Genomic DNA, 13677 nt, shown 5'->3' on the forward strand with positions numbered 1-13677 from the left:
TGTCAGTTCTGGAAGTTTCCTATGAATGGAATCAGACAGTACGTGGCCTTGTGTGTCTGGCTTCTGTGAGGCTGATTTTTAACCAACAACTCAGAGGAGCTGAGAAGGAAGGTCCAGTTCAGAGTTTCTGCCTCCTCCTGCCCCTGAGGTGCAGGAGACAAGGAGAGCAGCCCTCACTCTGTTGCCCCCAGGGGCAGACCCCATCGTCGGGCTGTTTTGTGGTCTGGGGTTTTTCACCTCCTGCGAGGGATTTGGAGCACACCTGCTGCCAGGTGAGAGAAGGGAGGCGGGCACATGACAGCCCAAAGAAAACGCCCTGCTAGCATAAAGGCAATGTAGGGATGGAGATGTCTGTTTTCATGGGCATGAAATCCTGGTGATGTGGACCCCATGAGGAGCCCCCAGGAGCTACTGCGTTTCCACCCCCAACCTTCCCGGGCAGGCGGCCCATGGAAAGGTGACTGCCTCCTCTCCGTAGGACTCTCCTCTCAAAGCCGTGCAGATGTTATGGGTGAACTTGATCATGGACACGTTTGCCTCTCTGGCCCTGGCGACGGAGCCACCCACGGAGTCGCTGCTGCTGCGGAAGCCGTACGGCCGTGACAAGCCCCTCATCTCCCGCACCATGATGAAGAACATTCTGGGCCATGCCGTGTACCAGCTCGCCATCATCTTCACCCTACTGTTTGTCGGTAGGCTGGCCAGGGGCACACGGGAGGCCTTCGGGACACTGTCGCCACCACCTCGGGCTCAGATTCTGTCTGGTGTGTCTCCACTTGTGTCTCCGGGCCCAGTACGGGGTGAGACGCTGCAGTTCTTGACTGGATGGCACACAGGGGAAGGAGCAGATGGGCCAGGCTAGCAACCCTGCAGCCAGGCCTGCTGGTAGCCTATAGCTCTTTCTCAGCCTCTCCTCCCAGGCCCCTGAGCAGCTGAGAAACAGTTCATGTCTTAACATCCTGCCGACGGCTGTGTAGAGTAGGCAGCCTCTACCCAGCCTCAGAGTGGCCACGGTAACCCTAGGAACAGAACAGCCCACATTTACCCTGTGAAGATTGCTCCTGCAGAGTGACTGGGGTGTCGCGCTGGAAGCTGTGAGGGAGGGGGGCTTGCAAGCGAGAGGAAGAGAAAGGAGGGCATCTGAGGATAGCCAGCATTAAGAACATCCCTTCTTAACCTCTTCCTTCCTGCCCTCAGACTCAGGGTCTGGCCCCTGGCCCAGTGGGGTCTCAGGACTCTGGTTGGTTGAGCCTGGGGTAGGTGTGGCTGCCTTGGGCCTTGGCTGTGAGCTGGAAGTGGCCGTCCCCTGAGACAAGGGACCCATCTCGGGAGCTACACATGGCAGTCTCGATCCTGAGTCATGCACTGAGGTGACTGCCTAAGTGGGGAATGTTGCTTTCCAGGGGAGCTCTTCTTTGACATCGACAGCGGGAGGAACGCGCCCTTGCACTCGCCACCCTCAGAGCACTACACCATCATCTTCAACACCTTCGTCATGATGCAGCTCTTCAACGAGATCAATGCCCGCAAGATCCATGGCGAGAGGAACGTGTTCGACGGCATCTTCAGCAACCCCATCTTCTGCACCATCGTTTTGGGCACTTTCGGGATTCAGGTAGGAGGGGCGGCTCTACTCTTGGCATCTGCCACTTGCAAAAGGTGGAGGTGGTGGGCTTCAAGGCCTCATGTCCACCCCTAGTACTGGCCTCCCCACCTCCACTCCCAGAAGGAGCCCCACCCCACCTGGCTTTCTTGTAGCCCCCTGTCCTCTCTGCATGTCGGAGCGGGCCTTCATCTTCCAAACATTGCTGGCCTTGCCCTGGGTTAGCGCGCTGGCTTCCAGAAGGGTTTCGTGAGCCTTCATCAGAACTAAGTTTTCTCACAGATGCTGAAAGGAGTCCTCCCTGGCTCCCTCTAGGTCTGCCGTTCCCATTTCTAGCACTTAATTCCTTGGCATGAGGCTGCCATAGCTCCAGAGGTTTCTTTTGGAGATGCCCTCCATGCCCAATGTTGACACACTAACCTCTGCTTAACACAGTGCTGTGGACAGGCTGGTCAGCCCCACTGTCTAGGAGGGGCTAAGTGTTCTAAAATATAGTGTATTTGTAGAAAAAATGAGGTATAGTAAGTCCAACAGGTCAGGAGACAGTTGCTATTGAAAGACAGTTTATGACTCACAGATCCCAAGAGGAGAGCACATGCCACACCATAGGAGCCCACATGGGAGAGTACCAAGCAGGAGGCAGGGTGTGAGAGCTGTGGACAAGAGCCTTTGCTGTGGTTCCCTCGGGGAGGAGCGGGTGAGGCAGGGCTGGTAGGCTCAGGACTGGCTAGGTTGCATCATTGAAGCAGTTCTAGGGCATAGGGGTGCTCCCTGGCTGTCTGGTACCTGGTCTTGGGTAATGAGCACAAGGGGATAGTGGCCCAGACTGTGACAGTCCAACAGAGGACAGGGTCAGTTTACATTTGGAAAGCTCGCCTCTGGGAATTGAATGCCTCCTGAGGAGGCAGGAGGCCAAGGCAAGCTGACCCCAGCAGGTTCTAGGGTCCTCCAGAATGAGGCGTATCCAGTGTGCCCACAGTGTGGGTGTCACAGCCTGTCTTGCTGAAAATAGGAGCATGGTCAGTGGAGCTGGGCCCGATTCCGAGGCTGGAGTCAGTAGGTGCCTGGCACCCAGGGGCGGTGGAGGCCATGTGCTGCTCTGTCATGGCACCCCCGGCCTTGTGGTTCTCTCGCAGGGAGCAGCCTATGCACCTGGGCGAACCGACCAGGGTGGCTGGGCCTTCAAGGGGCTGGAGAACAAGGGTGGCTCAGGAGCCGCAGCTGGACCTGCCTCTCTCCCACTTGCCCTTTGCAGATTGTCATTGTCCAGTTCGGCGGGAAGCCCTTCAGCTGCTCCCCACTATCCACGGAACAGTGGCTCTGGTGCCTGTTTGTTGGTGTTGGGGAGCTGGTCTGGGGACAGGTGAGTGACAGCCCTGCCCCTCATTCCAGACTGCCCTGCAGACAGCTTCTGTGATGGGCCCACTTGCCCTAACCCTGCTTCAGAGTCTTGGGGTCCACACCCCAGGAAGCACACTGCGGGCTCAGGCCTGTGACACATCAGGACCCAGGGACAGGCCACAAGGGAAGGTGTCAGCAAAATAATGCAAAGGAACATGGCTGGGATATGACAGGGCCCAGGAAAACTGCCCACAGCTCCCCTTTCTATGATAAGAGCCAAAAATTGCCCCTTCAAAATGGGTAGGTAGTTTGGGAAATCCCCACATATTTTAAATCAATCAAATGGCACCCTGATCAATAATCCATGGGGTGAAAGGAAAGTCTCCAGAGAAATTAGGAAATATTTTGACCTGATGGAAAGGACAGAGAGCCCCACATCGAGTTCTGTGGGCTGCAGCTGAAGCTGCACACCGGGAAGTGTCTAGGACCCCACAATTAGATCAGGAAGAAACAGCCTGGGTATTCCGGATCTGCTTATCTCTGTCTTCATCCGCTCCGACTGCCATAGCAAAATATCATAGACTGGGAGGCTTAGACAACAGACACTTACTTTCTCAAAGTCCCGGAAGCTGGACATCCGAGGCCAAGGAGCCAGCGGGGCCAGTTCCTTGGTGAGGGCTCCTTCCTGGCTTGCAGACAGCCACCTCCCCACTCTGTGCTCACATGGTAGACAGAGGGAGCAAGGTCTCTAGTGTCTCCTCTCTAGGAGCATTAATCCAGTAGGATCAGGGCCCCACCTTGGTGACCTCATTTAACCTTGATCACTTCCTTACTCCAAATCCAGCCACACTGGGCACTAGGACTTCAACACATGAACTGGAGAGCATAGTTCAGTCCATAGCATTCTGGCTTTGTTTCTTTTTCTTTTTCTTTTTCTTTTTTTGAGATAGGGTCTTGTTCTGTTGCCCAGGGTGGAGTGCAGTGGTATGATCACAGCTCACTGTAGCCTTGAACTCCCAGGCTCAAGTGATCCTCCTACCTCAGCCTCCCAAGCAGCTGGGACCACAGGCACATGTCACCACACCAGGTTAATTTTTGTATTTTTTGTAGAGATGTGTTTTGCCATGTTGGCCAGGCTGGTCTTGAACTCCTGACCTCAAGTGATCTGCCCCAGCATTAGTGTCCTCGGGGACAGCCCACCCAGTTCCTGTTTCATGTTCAGAATTCTCAGAATTCTCCTTTCCCTCTGCTACTGCACCTCACCTCCCAATCACGCTTGAACCTGTTTGCTCCATGGAGTCCCTTCACTTCCCAAAACCTGGACTCTAACCACAGCCCAGAGGGGTGCCAGGCCCTCTTCTTGCTCTTCAAGCTCCCAGGCCACTGGTCTTCTGGTCTCCCCGCCAGGAACGTGGTACCAGCCTGTAGCTTGGCCTCTCAGGGCTACTGGGTTGTCCTTTTCATTTTTAACCTTGTTCAGTTACAAAGATAAAACATGTTCAAGTGAAAAACGAATAGAAGGGAATCTCTGTGAACCAGTCCTCAAGTCCCCTCCTGGCCACATTCGACAAAGACACTGGCATAGACACACAAGACAGACGAGACATCTTGTTCTAGAACTCCAGATGCCCATCATCCCTTTCTGTGGCTTCCCCTGCGTCCTTCTATACTGTTCCCCCAACTTCCCAGTGGCCTGCAATACGCAAAGCCATGCCCTCTCTTCACTCCTGCCAGGCTCCTTATCCGGTCACCCTTTCCAGCTGTCACCCTCCTTGTCACGTCTCACCCTCCCTAGCCCCCAATGCACAGGTCTTCTCTAGGCTGGTCTTCCCCCAGGAGATGCCCTCTCCAGGAGAGGCTAGGCCAGAGCTCCAGCTGTCCTCTCCCAGGGGAGCTACGCAAACAGCACCTGTGTCTCCCAGCAACGGTGTGGAGCGACATGCAGGGAGTATTGTCAACCAGGGCAGCTCACCCGGGCCCCAGTGTCCAGAGCTTTTCTTGGGGTGGTTCGCAGAGCCATGCCGTGGTCACATGGCTGACCTCCGTCTCCAGCCCTCTGGAGGTCCAGCTGTTAGTGTAGACTATGGGGCACGGTCCCGAGCCACCAGCCCCGGTGAGCCATGCTGCTGTCAGGCAGGATGTTCCAGGGGCTTAGCGATCCCTCCCAGGAGCCCTTGCTGCACAGCGCTCCACTCGGGCCACTCCCCGGGCCCTTTGGCTATATGGAACTCCATGGAGGAGGGGCAGGCCCAGAGCTCCACATACTCCTGATAATGCATCTCAGCCCCCCGAGGGAACACTCCACCGGTTCTCCAGGGGCTGCCAGTTCCCGGGGGGCTGCTCTAGCTTTACTCCCTTTGCTTAGTCACACACACAAAAAAATGACATCCTTTGGAGGAAGGAGGCCGGCGTCTCCCTCTGGAGGGGGACTTTATGCCAGGCAGATGTTGCTCAGCCCGGCTCTCACGGCCACTTCCTGTGGCTCTCCCAGGTCATTGCCACCATCCCCACCAGTCAGCTCAAGTGCCTGAAGGAAGCTGGGCATGGGCCCGGGAAGGACGAGATGACCGACGAGGAGCTGGCCGAAGGCGAGGAAGAGATCGACCACGCCGAGCGGGAGCTCCGCAGGGGCCAGATCCTCTGGTTCCGGGGCCTGAACCGGATTCAGACGCAGGTAAGCCCCGCCTCGCTGTCGCCCTGGCACTTCCACCCCAAGAGGGTAGAGGCAAGCTGGCCATCAGCAGCCGAGAGCTGGCCATCTGCACTCAACACCCACAGGGAAACCCTCTGGTCTTGCTGCCAAGGTCACAAAAATAGCTGCCAGTGTCCCCTTTGCCATTCCGGGGTGTGTCCGCTGATGGCTGTGGCACTGAGGTTGCCTCTCCCTGACACCTCCTTCAGAGCCCAGGCATCCCCCATAGCTAAAGGTGTGTGTGGGTGACTAATGGCTCTCTCAGAGGCACAGGCCAGCACTGTCTTCATCACTGCTGGGGCTCCCTTTACTTGGCGGGAACGGCCCCAGGTCATAGGCAAGTGACATTCTCGGGAAGACAGGCCCATTTCAAACAGCCACCAGTGAGCTCAAGGTTCGCTGGATGACACTGTAAATGCGATGGGGAGACTTCATTTGGGAAGTGGACTCTGGCCACCGAGTTGGTCCTTTCTGCTCATCCAAATCACCAAGGGTTAGGGCTGGCCAAGACCAAGGGCGTCAGCTGTGTTCCTCTCTGAAGTCAGATAGCCACCACTGCCACCAGTATCAGGCGCTTGCCAGAGCTACCCTGCTCCCTTGTTCCCATCTCCTCCCGGCCAACATTTTTGCCAGAATGCTCCAGACTCGCTGTGTCTCCACACCCCTCCCTGGAACTCTCTTGTGATCCCACTACAGCCTGGCCTCTGCCCACCACTCCCCAGAAACGGCGCTCGCCTAGGTCTACAAGGCTCCCTTCCGGCTCCTGGGGTCGGGCTATCCCTGCATCGTTCCTGCCTGCTGTGGGCACTGCCTGGAGACTTGCTGTCCTCACCCGCCTGGCACCCCCACCTCCTGCTCAGCCCTCGCCCCACCCTGCTGTGGCCCTTGAGTGCTGAAAATCCTGGCCCGGGAGGAAGAAAGAGCCCATGGGGACCCCACCTGCGTCCTGGCCCCTCTCCCACTGCAGCCCCTGCAGCCTCTCCTTCATGGCCTGCCCCTCCCCCAGCAGCCTCCAGAGGGCCACCCAGCATGCTTCACACTCCACCTCCTTCTGCAAGGCCTGGGCCACCGTCTCTCAGGTCACAGCCATCACTCCCTGCCCCTCCAGGCCCTGTCCAGGATCCCCAGTTGCAATGCCCCTGACATGGAGCGACTGATTCTCCTCCCTGAGGTCCTGCCAGAGTAAGGACACCACTGCACACTTGGCTGCGGAGCCAGGGCCCGCCTAAGCCACCAGCCCCAGCTCAAGCTGAAATAGGCGGGGACTGAGGCCACACCCCTTCCCAGGGTCTGTCACACATCACCAAGGGCTTGTCCCAAGGAATCATCCATGCAATTTGCACAAAGCTGTTCTCGGTGCCCTGGGTCCTGTATTCCCTCCCAGTGATCTCAAGGGCCTAGTCTCAAGGGACCCAGCCTCAGGGCAGCCCCACTCCCCGGGCCTCAGCCTCCTTTGCTTGCCTTGGCTCAGTTCAGCCCCTCCAACGCCGCCCTCTGCAGTGGGACTGGTGGAGCCTCTCTCCATTGTCCTAAGGATGAAGTCCACGCTCCTGACCATGACCTTCAAGCCTCTGCCTCTTGGTGTCACCCCAACCTTCCTGCACCCTTGCACCCCCGGCTGCCTTTCCAATCATGCCCTCTGCCCGCCTGTGCCACTGCACCTCCCCAACTCCCGCTGCATCCCCTGAGGCCCTCATGCTTACGAAGCCCTCTCCGACTCCTCTCACTCACACGGGCTCCTTGCAAAACTTTCCAGAGCTACAGAGTCCCCAGAGACCACGATCATGCAAGGTTAGGTCAAGGGGCACCAAAGAACTCCACATTTAAAGAGCCCCCAAGGAGTCCAAGGGGCCTCTCCAACTGAGAACTGGGAGATGAGGCTGGCATCCTAGACACCCAACACAGCGTAGCCTGGGAAGGGTGTCTTAGGTCTGGACTCCGAACACTGTTACCTATGGCCTGGCCTGGTCAGAACACAGAGAGCCCCGGTGAGGAAGGGGAGCAGGCTTTGTCGCCAGATGGCCTGTGTCTCCCCTCCCGTGTGCAGGGGCTAATGCCTCAAGCACAATGCCTGGACAGGCCAGGGGTGCAGCACAGATAGTCTCTTCTCAATCCCTGCAATATATTTCTGTGCTAAATCTTAAACACATCAAATGTTAGAAGCAGCACTCACATCTGCCCCAGTGCCCTGCTAGAGGCCCAACTGTGCCTTCTACGAGACCATGCCTATGAGCCCCCCAGCTGCCCCCAGATGGGCTGTTGTGCTACAGAGCCCAGAGCCCAGAGCTGCCCAAGCCTGGGGTTGGGGGTGAGGACAGCAGGACCTTGCCCTTCGGCGGCCCACTTCACTCCTGCCGCTGCAGCCAAAGGCAACGTTAGCTTTTCCAGCAGCTGAGACAACAGCCCTGCCCTGACCTGAAGCATCAGTGGTGTCAGTGGTACACTGACCACCTGTGTGTCTCCTGTCCTCTGTATGTGGGGGCCACTGCAGCCTGGCTAGTAGAAGCGGGTCCCATCGGTTAGAGTCTTAGAGTTCCAGGCTGTTTCAATTGTCGGTGCTCACAGAGACACGGGCTGGTGAGTCCCCTGCTTTACCTATGAGGAAACAGGGTGCACTCCTTCCCCTCGGCACAGCCGATCTGACTCTTTCATGGGTTCCTGACCCCCCCATGGTTTTTCGCTTTGACTTCGTCACATCCAACTCACCATGTTTCCCAGGAATGCTGAACCAGTCGGTTCTTTTAGCCAGCTACGTAAGAGCATCTGCTCTCTTTGATTCGAAATACCTGCTTGAAAAATGGAGGTAAAGCTTGGGAGAAGCCCGTCAGGTTGTGCGTATGCCCCAAGCCAAGAAAAACATTTCCTAGGCAGCTGGCCCCAGGTTTCTGTGTTTTGGGAACCACAAAAATCGCTCCCCAGATTTTGGAGGCCGGCACATGCTTTTCTGTTGCTAAGTGAAGGGATTTTGTAACCTGCTCGCACCATGGTTCCATACTAACATATCAACGCACCAGATGGACAGGGTGTCATTCCAGAATAAAAGAGTCCTTCAAACCCAGAGCATGTAGCTTTTTGAAGCGCTCATGACTCGGTCTGTCTTTTTTGCATCCCATAATAACCCAAAAAGAAGCTTCATTAGCGACTGGGCCTTGCTCCTGGCTCAGCTCTTGGGCTTCCAGGTATGGGGTGGTGGCGACTGTGGTATTGTCACTGATGGGGCTCTCCCACTGGGACACCGTCTGTAGCCAGGCCAGACCAATGCAAATCCGAGGCAGGAAAGGCATCTTTCCTACCCCTCATCACTTTTGCCGCAGCAAGAGTCCTCTCCTGAATCTAGACAGGAGATCCCCCTGCAAGCCACCACGACGCCATCATATCAACCATCCTCCTTCCGTGCGCTGATATACTCAATATGCATTCCTCACGGTCGCAGCCAGTGCCACGAGGTACCCCTTGTGACAAGCGAGTGAGTGGGATGTGCTGGGCAGAAGGGGACTAGGCAGGCTGAGAAGGAGGAGTCCTTTCCACAGCGTGTCAAGGGTTGAACTGGCGTACATCCTCATTTTGGCTGGTGCAGGGGGAGTCTGAACACTCAAGCTGCCATCTTCCACGAAGCCCTGGCCCGTGTCAAGACACCCAGGTGAACCTGGTGGCCACCACATAGCACTGCAGGGCTCGGGCTGGAGCAGGTAGCTTTGGGCTCCAGATATGCACACTGGCTTTGCTCTTCACATCATCTCCAGCAAGATGGACATGAGTCCCCATGCCAGCCAACGGCAGGTCAGGAAATCCAAAGACACTGGGTCAAGGCCCTCCTGCAGGCCTCAGTTTCCCCAGCCTCGCTTCCCCTTCAACTTGTAGGAAGCTGTAAGAGTGGGGACAAAGCGAAGCCATGGCTGCCAGTCGGTGGGAGAATCCCCTCCTCCGCTAGGTCTATTCTTCTGCTGAGGTTTCGAGGGGGCGCCCCCCGCCCAGTCACTCGGATGAGCCACAGAAGCTGGTGGAGATGGGCAGGCAGACACAGCATGGGGCACAAGTCCTCCGGGTTTAGAGGAAGCAGGGCGGATTCTAATAGGAGCCTGTCATGTCCCTCAGGTGTGTTGGGGAGGGAAAAAAAAGGTTGAGAACTATGAAGTACTTTCTGACAAGTGGCTTGCAAGGGGCATTTCTGACATGTTTGCAGTGTGCCCTGACTTGTGACCCCCTTCCCTTCCCAATCTCATGACCACTAACCATCTGCTCAGCAAACCCTCTCTTGGTGGGTGGCACAGAGGCTGGCATCAGTCAGGGCCCTGTCCAAACATTGCCAGCTCCCAGTGAGCAGGGTGACCTGGTGAGGCTTTGCTGTCACCCTATGTGCCCAGTGGTGGCCCCTATCCTTGCCCAGCCCTCCCCTCCACGATAGCCTGGACAACAGTGCAAGCCAAACTTTATCTCATTTTCTCTCCCACAGATGGAGGTAGTGAGTACCTTCAAGAGAAGCGGTTCAGTTCAGGGTGCTGTGCGCCGGCGGTCTTCGGTCCTCAGCCAGCTTCATGACGTAACCAATCTTTCTACCCCTACTCACGCAATTCTCTCTGCTGCCAATCCCACCAGTGCTGCTGGGAGTGAGTCTTGACTTCCCTTTTCTCTCATAAATGGCATCTCTGGGGAAGAATAAGCCTCCCCAGCTCGGCCTTCTCTCTTTTCCAGTCTTGCATTCCGCTCACCGTGGCTTTTCTGTTCTTTACTGCCCTGTCCAGTCCTTCCCGCCCAGACGGTGTCTCTCGAAAGCCATATTCTTTTATGAAACGTATTCAACCCATGGCACTTCCGGACCTCCCGTTCTTTGCTTTGTTTGGTTTTTGGGTTTATGTTTAGTGCTCCTTGTGCCATTGGTTCTCTTTTCTTGAACTTGTCTGCCTTTGCCGATGGTTCTTCATGAACTTGGGCCACTTCTGGGGGTGTCTGGTGTCAGGCTGGGGCCTTGCTCAGTGTTTAGTGGTGCAACGTCAGGGCAGCACGCGGGCTCAGGGCCGCCTTTCCGGGGCTGGAGGGGTGGTGGGTGCCTTTCCCACACTGTTTGCCGCAGAAGAATCCAGCCCGCGTACCCAGGAACTGGAGCGGCGCTTCCAGCATCCTCCTTAAAGTGGTTTCCTAAGGATGCTGCTGTCGCCTGTCCCCAGGTGGGCTCAGTGCTGGCCAGTCACTACTGCACAGGTGGCGCCTGCCCTGTAGGCCTTGCCCCAAGCCACTGGGTGTTAGAGGTGTCCCCAGAACTGGCGCTCAGAGGCTGGGTATGTGGCCAGGTGTTCCTGAAGCGCCTTCACTCTTTCCAAACGAGCCTCAGGATCAGGCCTTAACCAGATCCTTAACCCACACTCTCTCCCCTCCTTCCTCTGAGAAGCTGAGAGAAACCACTTTTCTTCAAGACGTTGCCACAAAAAGTTCCTACCATGTTGGTCACAGTTTAAAGAGAACCCAGGGGCTATCCTAAGGAGGTAGAAACTTCCATAATTGCTCACATCTTTTTACAAAGACAAAGGGAAAGCCACTCTATTGCTGACCCCACCACCCCGATGGGAGAGAATGCAGGGAACCCAGTGGCTCCAGCCAGGCAGCCTGCTTTCTCCAACAAACTCAAGAGAGTTTATACACCAAATAGTAAACCTTCACGCGTGGGCCCAGAGCCCTTGTCAGGATGGTTCTGTGCTACCTCTTTCCTTTCCTTCTAGCAAGCCCCCGAAGCGCTCCCCTCCGCCAACATGAACACGCCACTCCCCTGCAGATGGGAGTCCTTAACCACGCCTTTTTCCATCACAGACTCTGCCAGCTTGATTTCTTTTCTTTTCCTTTTTTTTTTTTTTTTTTTTAGGAACTGGTGAGAGGTCCCTGGTGGGGGTCACCCCTCCTCTTGAATAAGCTGTCGTTTTGGGCCACTCTGCCCTTTAAGGAAGGGAGGAGGGCCATCCTGTCCCCCTTGGGAACAGAGCACGTGTGCTCACACACACACGCGTGCGCGTGCACACACACACACACACACACACACTCACACACTTCTTCTCCAAACCACAGGCCACGCACACCTCCAGCTTGCTCCACACTCATCATGGTGCCACCTACCCTGGTCACAAATATTGGCCAACACTGTGGCGGTTGGGCTGAAAAGCAGCCGGCGCCTCCAGTGCCCTAGACGTGGGCCCAGAGGGGCCTCGCCGTCACTCCACCCAGAGAGGCCGACAGGAGGCTCTGCCAAGTCAGTTAAGGCCAAAAATGGTTCGTGGCCTCCCAGCACCTTCCTTCCTGGGAGCTGAGGGGCAACAAGGGGCATGGCTGTGCCTCAGCCTCCCTCCCCCTTGACTTCCTCCGTATGTCTCTTTGCCATCTCTCTCTGTGCTTCCTGTCTGTCTGTCCATCTGCCCATTTGTTGAGTTAAGGGGAAGGCAGCCACCACAGCCCCGCTCCATGCGTTCCTCAAGCCTTCTCCACAGCTCTGGCCTCATCCCACCCCAGGACCAGCTCCTTGTCCCTCTCCAGGTCCAGCCCAGTCTCAGTGGGGCCTGCTGTCTCTTCTCCCTCTGGATTCCTCCTACTTCCTCCCTGGGGCGGCCTCTTGCTCCTCTCTTCCTTGGCTCCTAGCACTTCTTTCCTGCCTTCATTCCGTGGCCATCTGTCCCCCTCCTCCCCACCTCCGGAGCCTGGCAGTGCCGGGTAAGTAGAGTGGGAGAGACGCCACCCCTCCTGCTGTTCACGAGCTATTCCATGGGGGCCCTAAGTGGCGGATAGCCAGAAGGAGAGCAGCTGTCCCTTGCACACTATGTGCTCCAGCAGAAGGTGGGTGGCAGGGCCCTCTGAAGAGGCCCATCCCAGCTGAACATCAGCATCCCAGAAAGGACTCTGCCGTGGAGGAAGATGCTGGCTGGGGACCTGGCAACACCAAGGACGTGCCCACTTCTGGAAGCCACCCGCCAGAACCACCTCCTGCCATCATCACAGTGCAGCAGATTGGTTTAGAACTCAGAACCCAACCCCCACTCCACGCTTCAAGGACCCCAAGCAATCACCAAGCCCAGCACCCTCATCCTAGAGATCAGGGCAAGGAGGTTGTCCCCAAGGGCCAGGACCTGCCCTGGGTCCCATAAGCAGCCAGGCCTGGCAGAGCGGGGACTAGCACCAGTGCCCACTCTCTACTTGGAACTTTCTGGTGGATGAGAGATGCTCCGAAAGCTGCGACGGAGCTCCCCTAGACAAGAGGGCTGCCCCAACTAGGCCTGCAGGGGCGTCAAGTCACATGGTTTCCTAAGGCAAACCCACAGTTTCCCATCCTCTTTGCCTGCTCCAAGCCAGGCTGCCTTTCAGCCCACCAGGAGTCTGGGGCTTTTCTGGGCACTGGAGCTGCCTTCGTCCCAAGCCTTTACCAATGAGGACCTCAGGCCCTCCAGGGAGAAGGGCCAGGGGTTGGTACCATGACATCCCCTCACCCTGTGCCCCTGGGGCCAATGCAGGAAGTAGCAAGGGGGTGACTAGGAGGGGTCTAGAGATTCGGGATCGCTGGGGCTCAGTGCTCACACACTTGAGCCCTCCCCACCCTGTCTAACCTCCCATGCCTTTGCTGCTTCTGGACTCAGGAGTCCCAACACAGGCCCCGTCCCTCCTCTGCATGCATTGTCAGACTGTACCGGCCACAACTTCTGATCCCCAGCTCCAGGCAGCCTCCACTGCCCCTCCCCTGCCCAGTCTGGTGACTACCCCGCACCATGCCTCAACTACACACCCACACACCGAGGCCACAGTATCACTATCTCTATTGGGTATCCATATTCTGGAGAGCTGGCCAGGGATAGCTGGTTCAGTTACTCAGGTCTACCAAGGGTAGCAGGCCCAGGGGGCTACGTGTCTGCCCCTAGGAGGGACAGGAGGGTGCACGATCATTTGGAAAGTCCCCCCGAAGCCACTCGAGAGGACTTTTATGTCTGTTTTCCACCGGGACACACAGACACACCCCAGCCACGCATCCAAAGTCTATCCTTCCGGCAGCGCCAACACCAGGCCTGTGTGAGAT

General features: G+C 56.8%; 1 protein-coding gene across 6 annotated transcripts in view; it reads left to right on the forward strand.

Moving 5' to 3' along the window:
- ATP2B3 (ATPase plasma membrane Ca2+ transporting 3) overlaps positions 1-13677 on the forward strand; it is a 47658-nt gene that overhangs the window by 24022 nt on the left and 9959 nt on the right. For 3 of the 6 annotated variants that reach the window (XM_025371737.1, XM_025371736.1, XM_025371738.1), the window contains 4 exons: positions 479-692; positions 1404-1615; positions 2859-2966; positions 5436-5618. In XM_025371737.1, coding sequence (XP_025227522.1) covers positions 479-692; positions 1404-1615; positions 2859-2966; positions 5436-5618 — 717 coding nt within the window. Of the gene's footprint in view, positions 1-478; positions 693-1403; positions 1616-2858; positions 2967-5435; positions 5619-10089; positions 10244-13677 lie in introns of all 6 variants that reach the window. The other 3 variants (XM_025371739.1, XM_025371734.1, XM_025371735.1) reach the window with 3 other exon arrangements.

Source organism: Theropithecus gelada, chromosome X, assembly GCF_003255815.1.
Source record: "Theropithecus gelada isolate Dixy chromosome X, Tgel_1.0, whole genome shotgun sequence".
NCBI classification, from domain to species: Eukaryota; Metazoa; Chordata; class Mammalia; order Primates; family Cercopithecidae; genus Theropithecus; species Theropithecus gelada.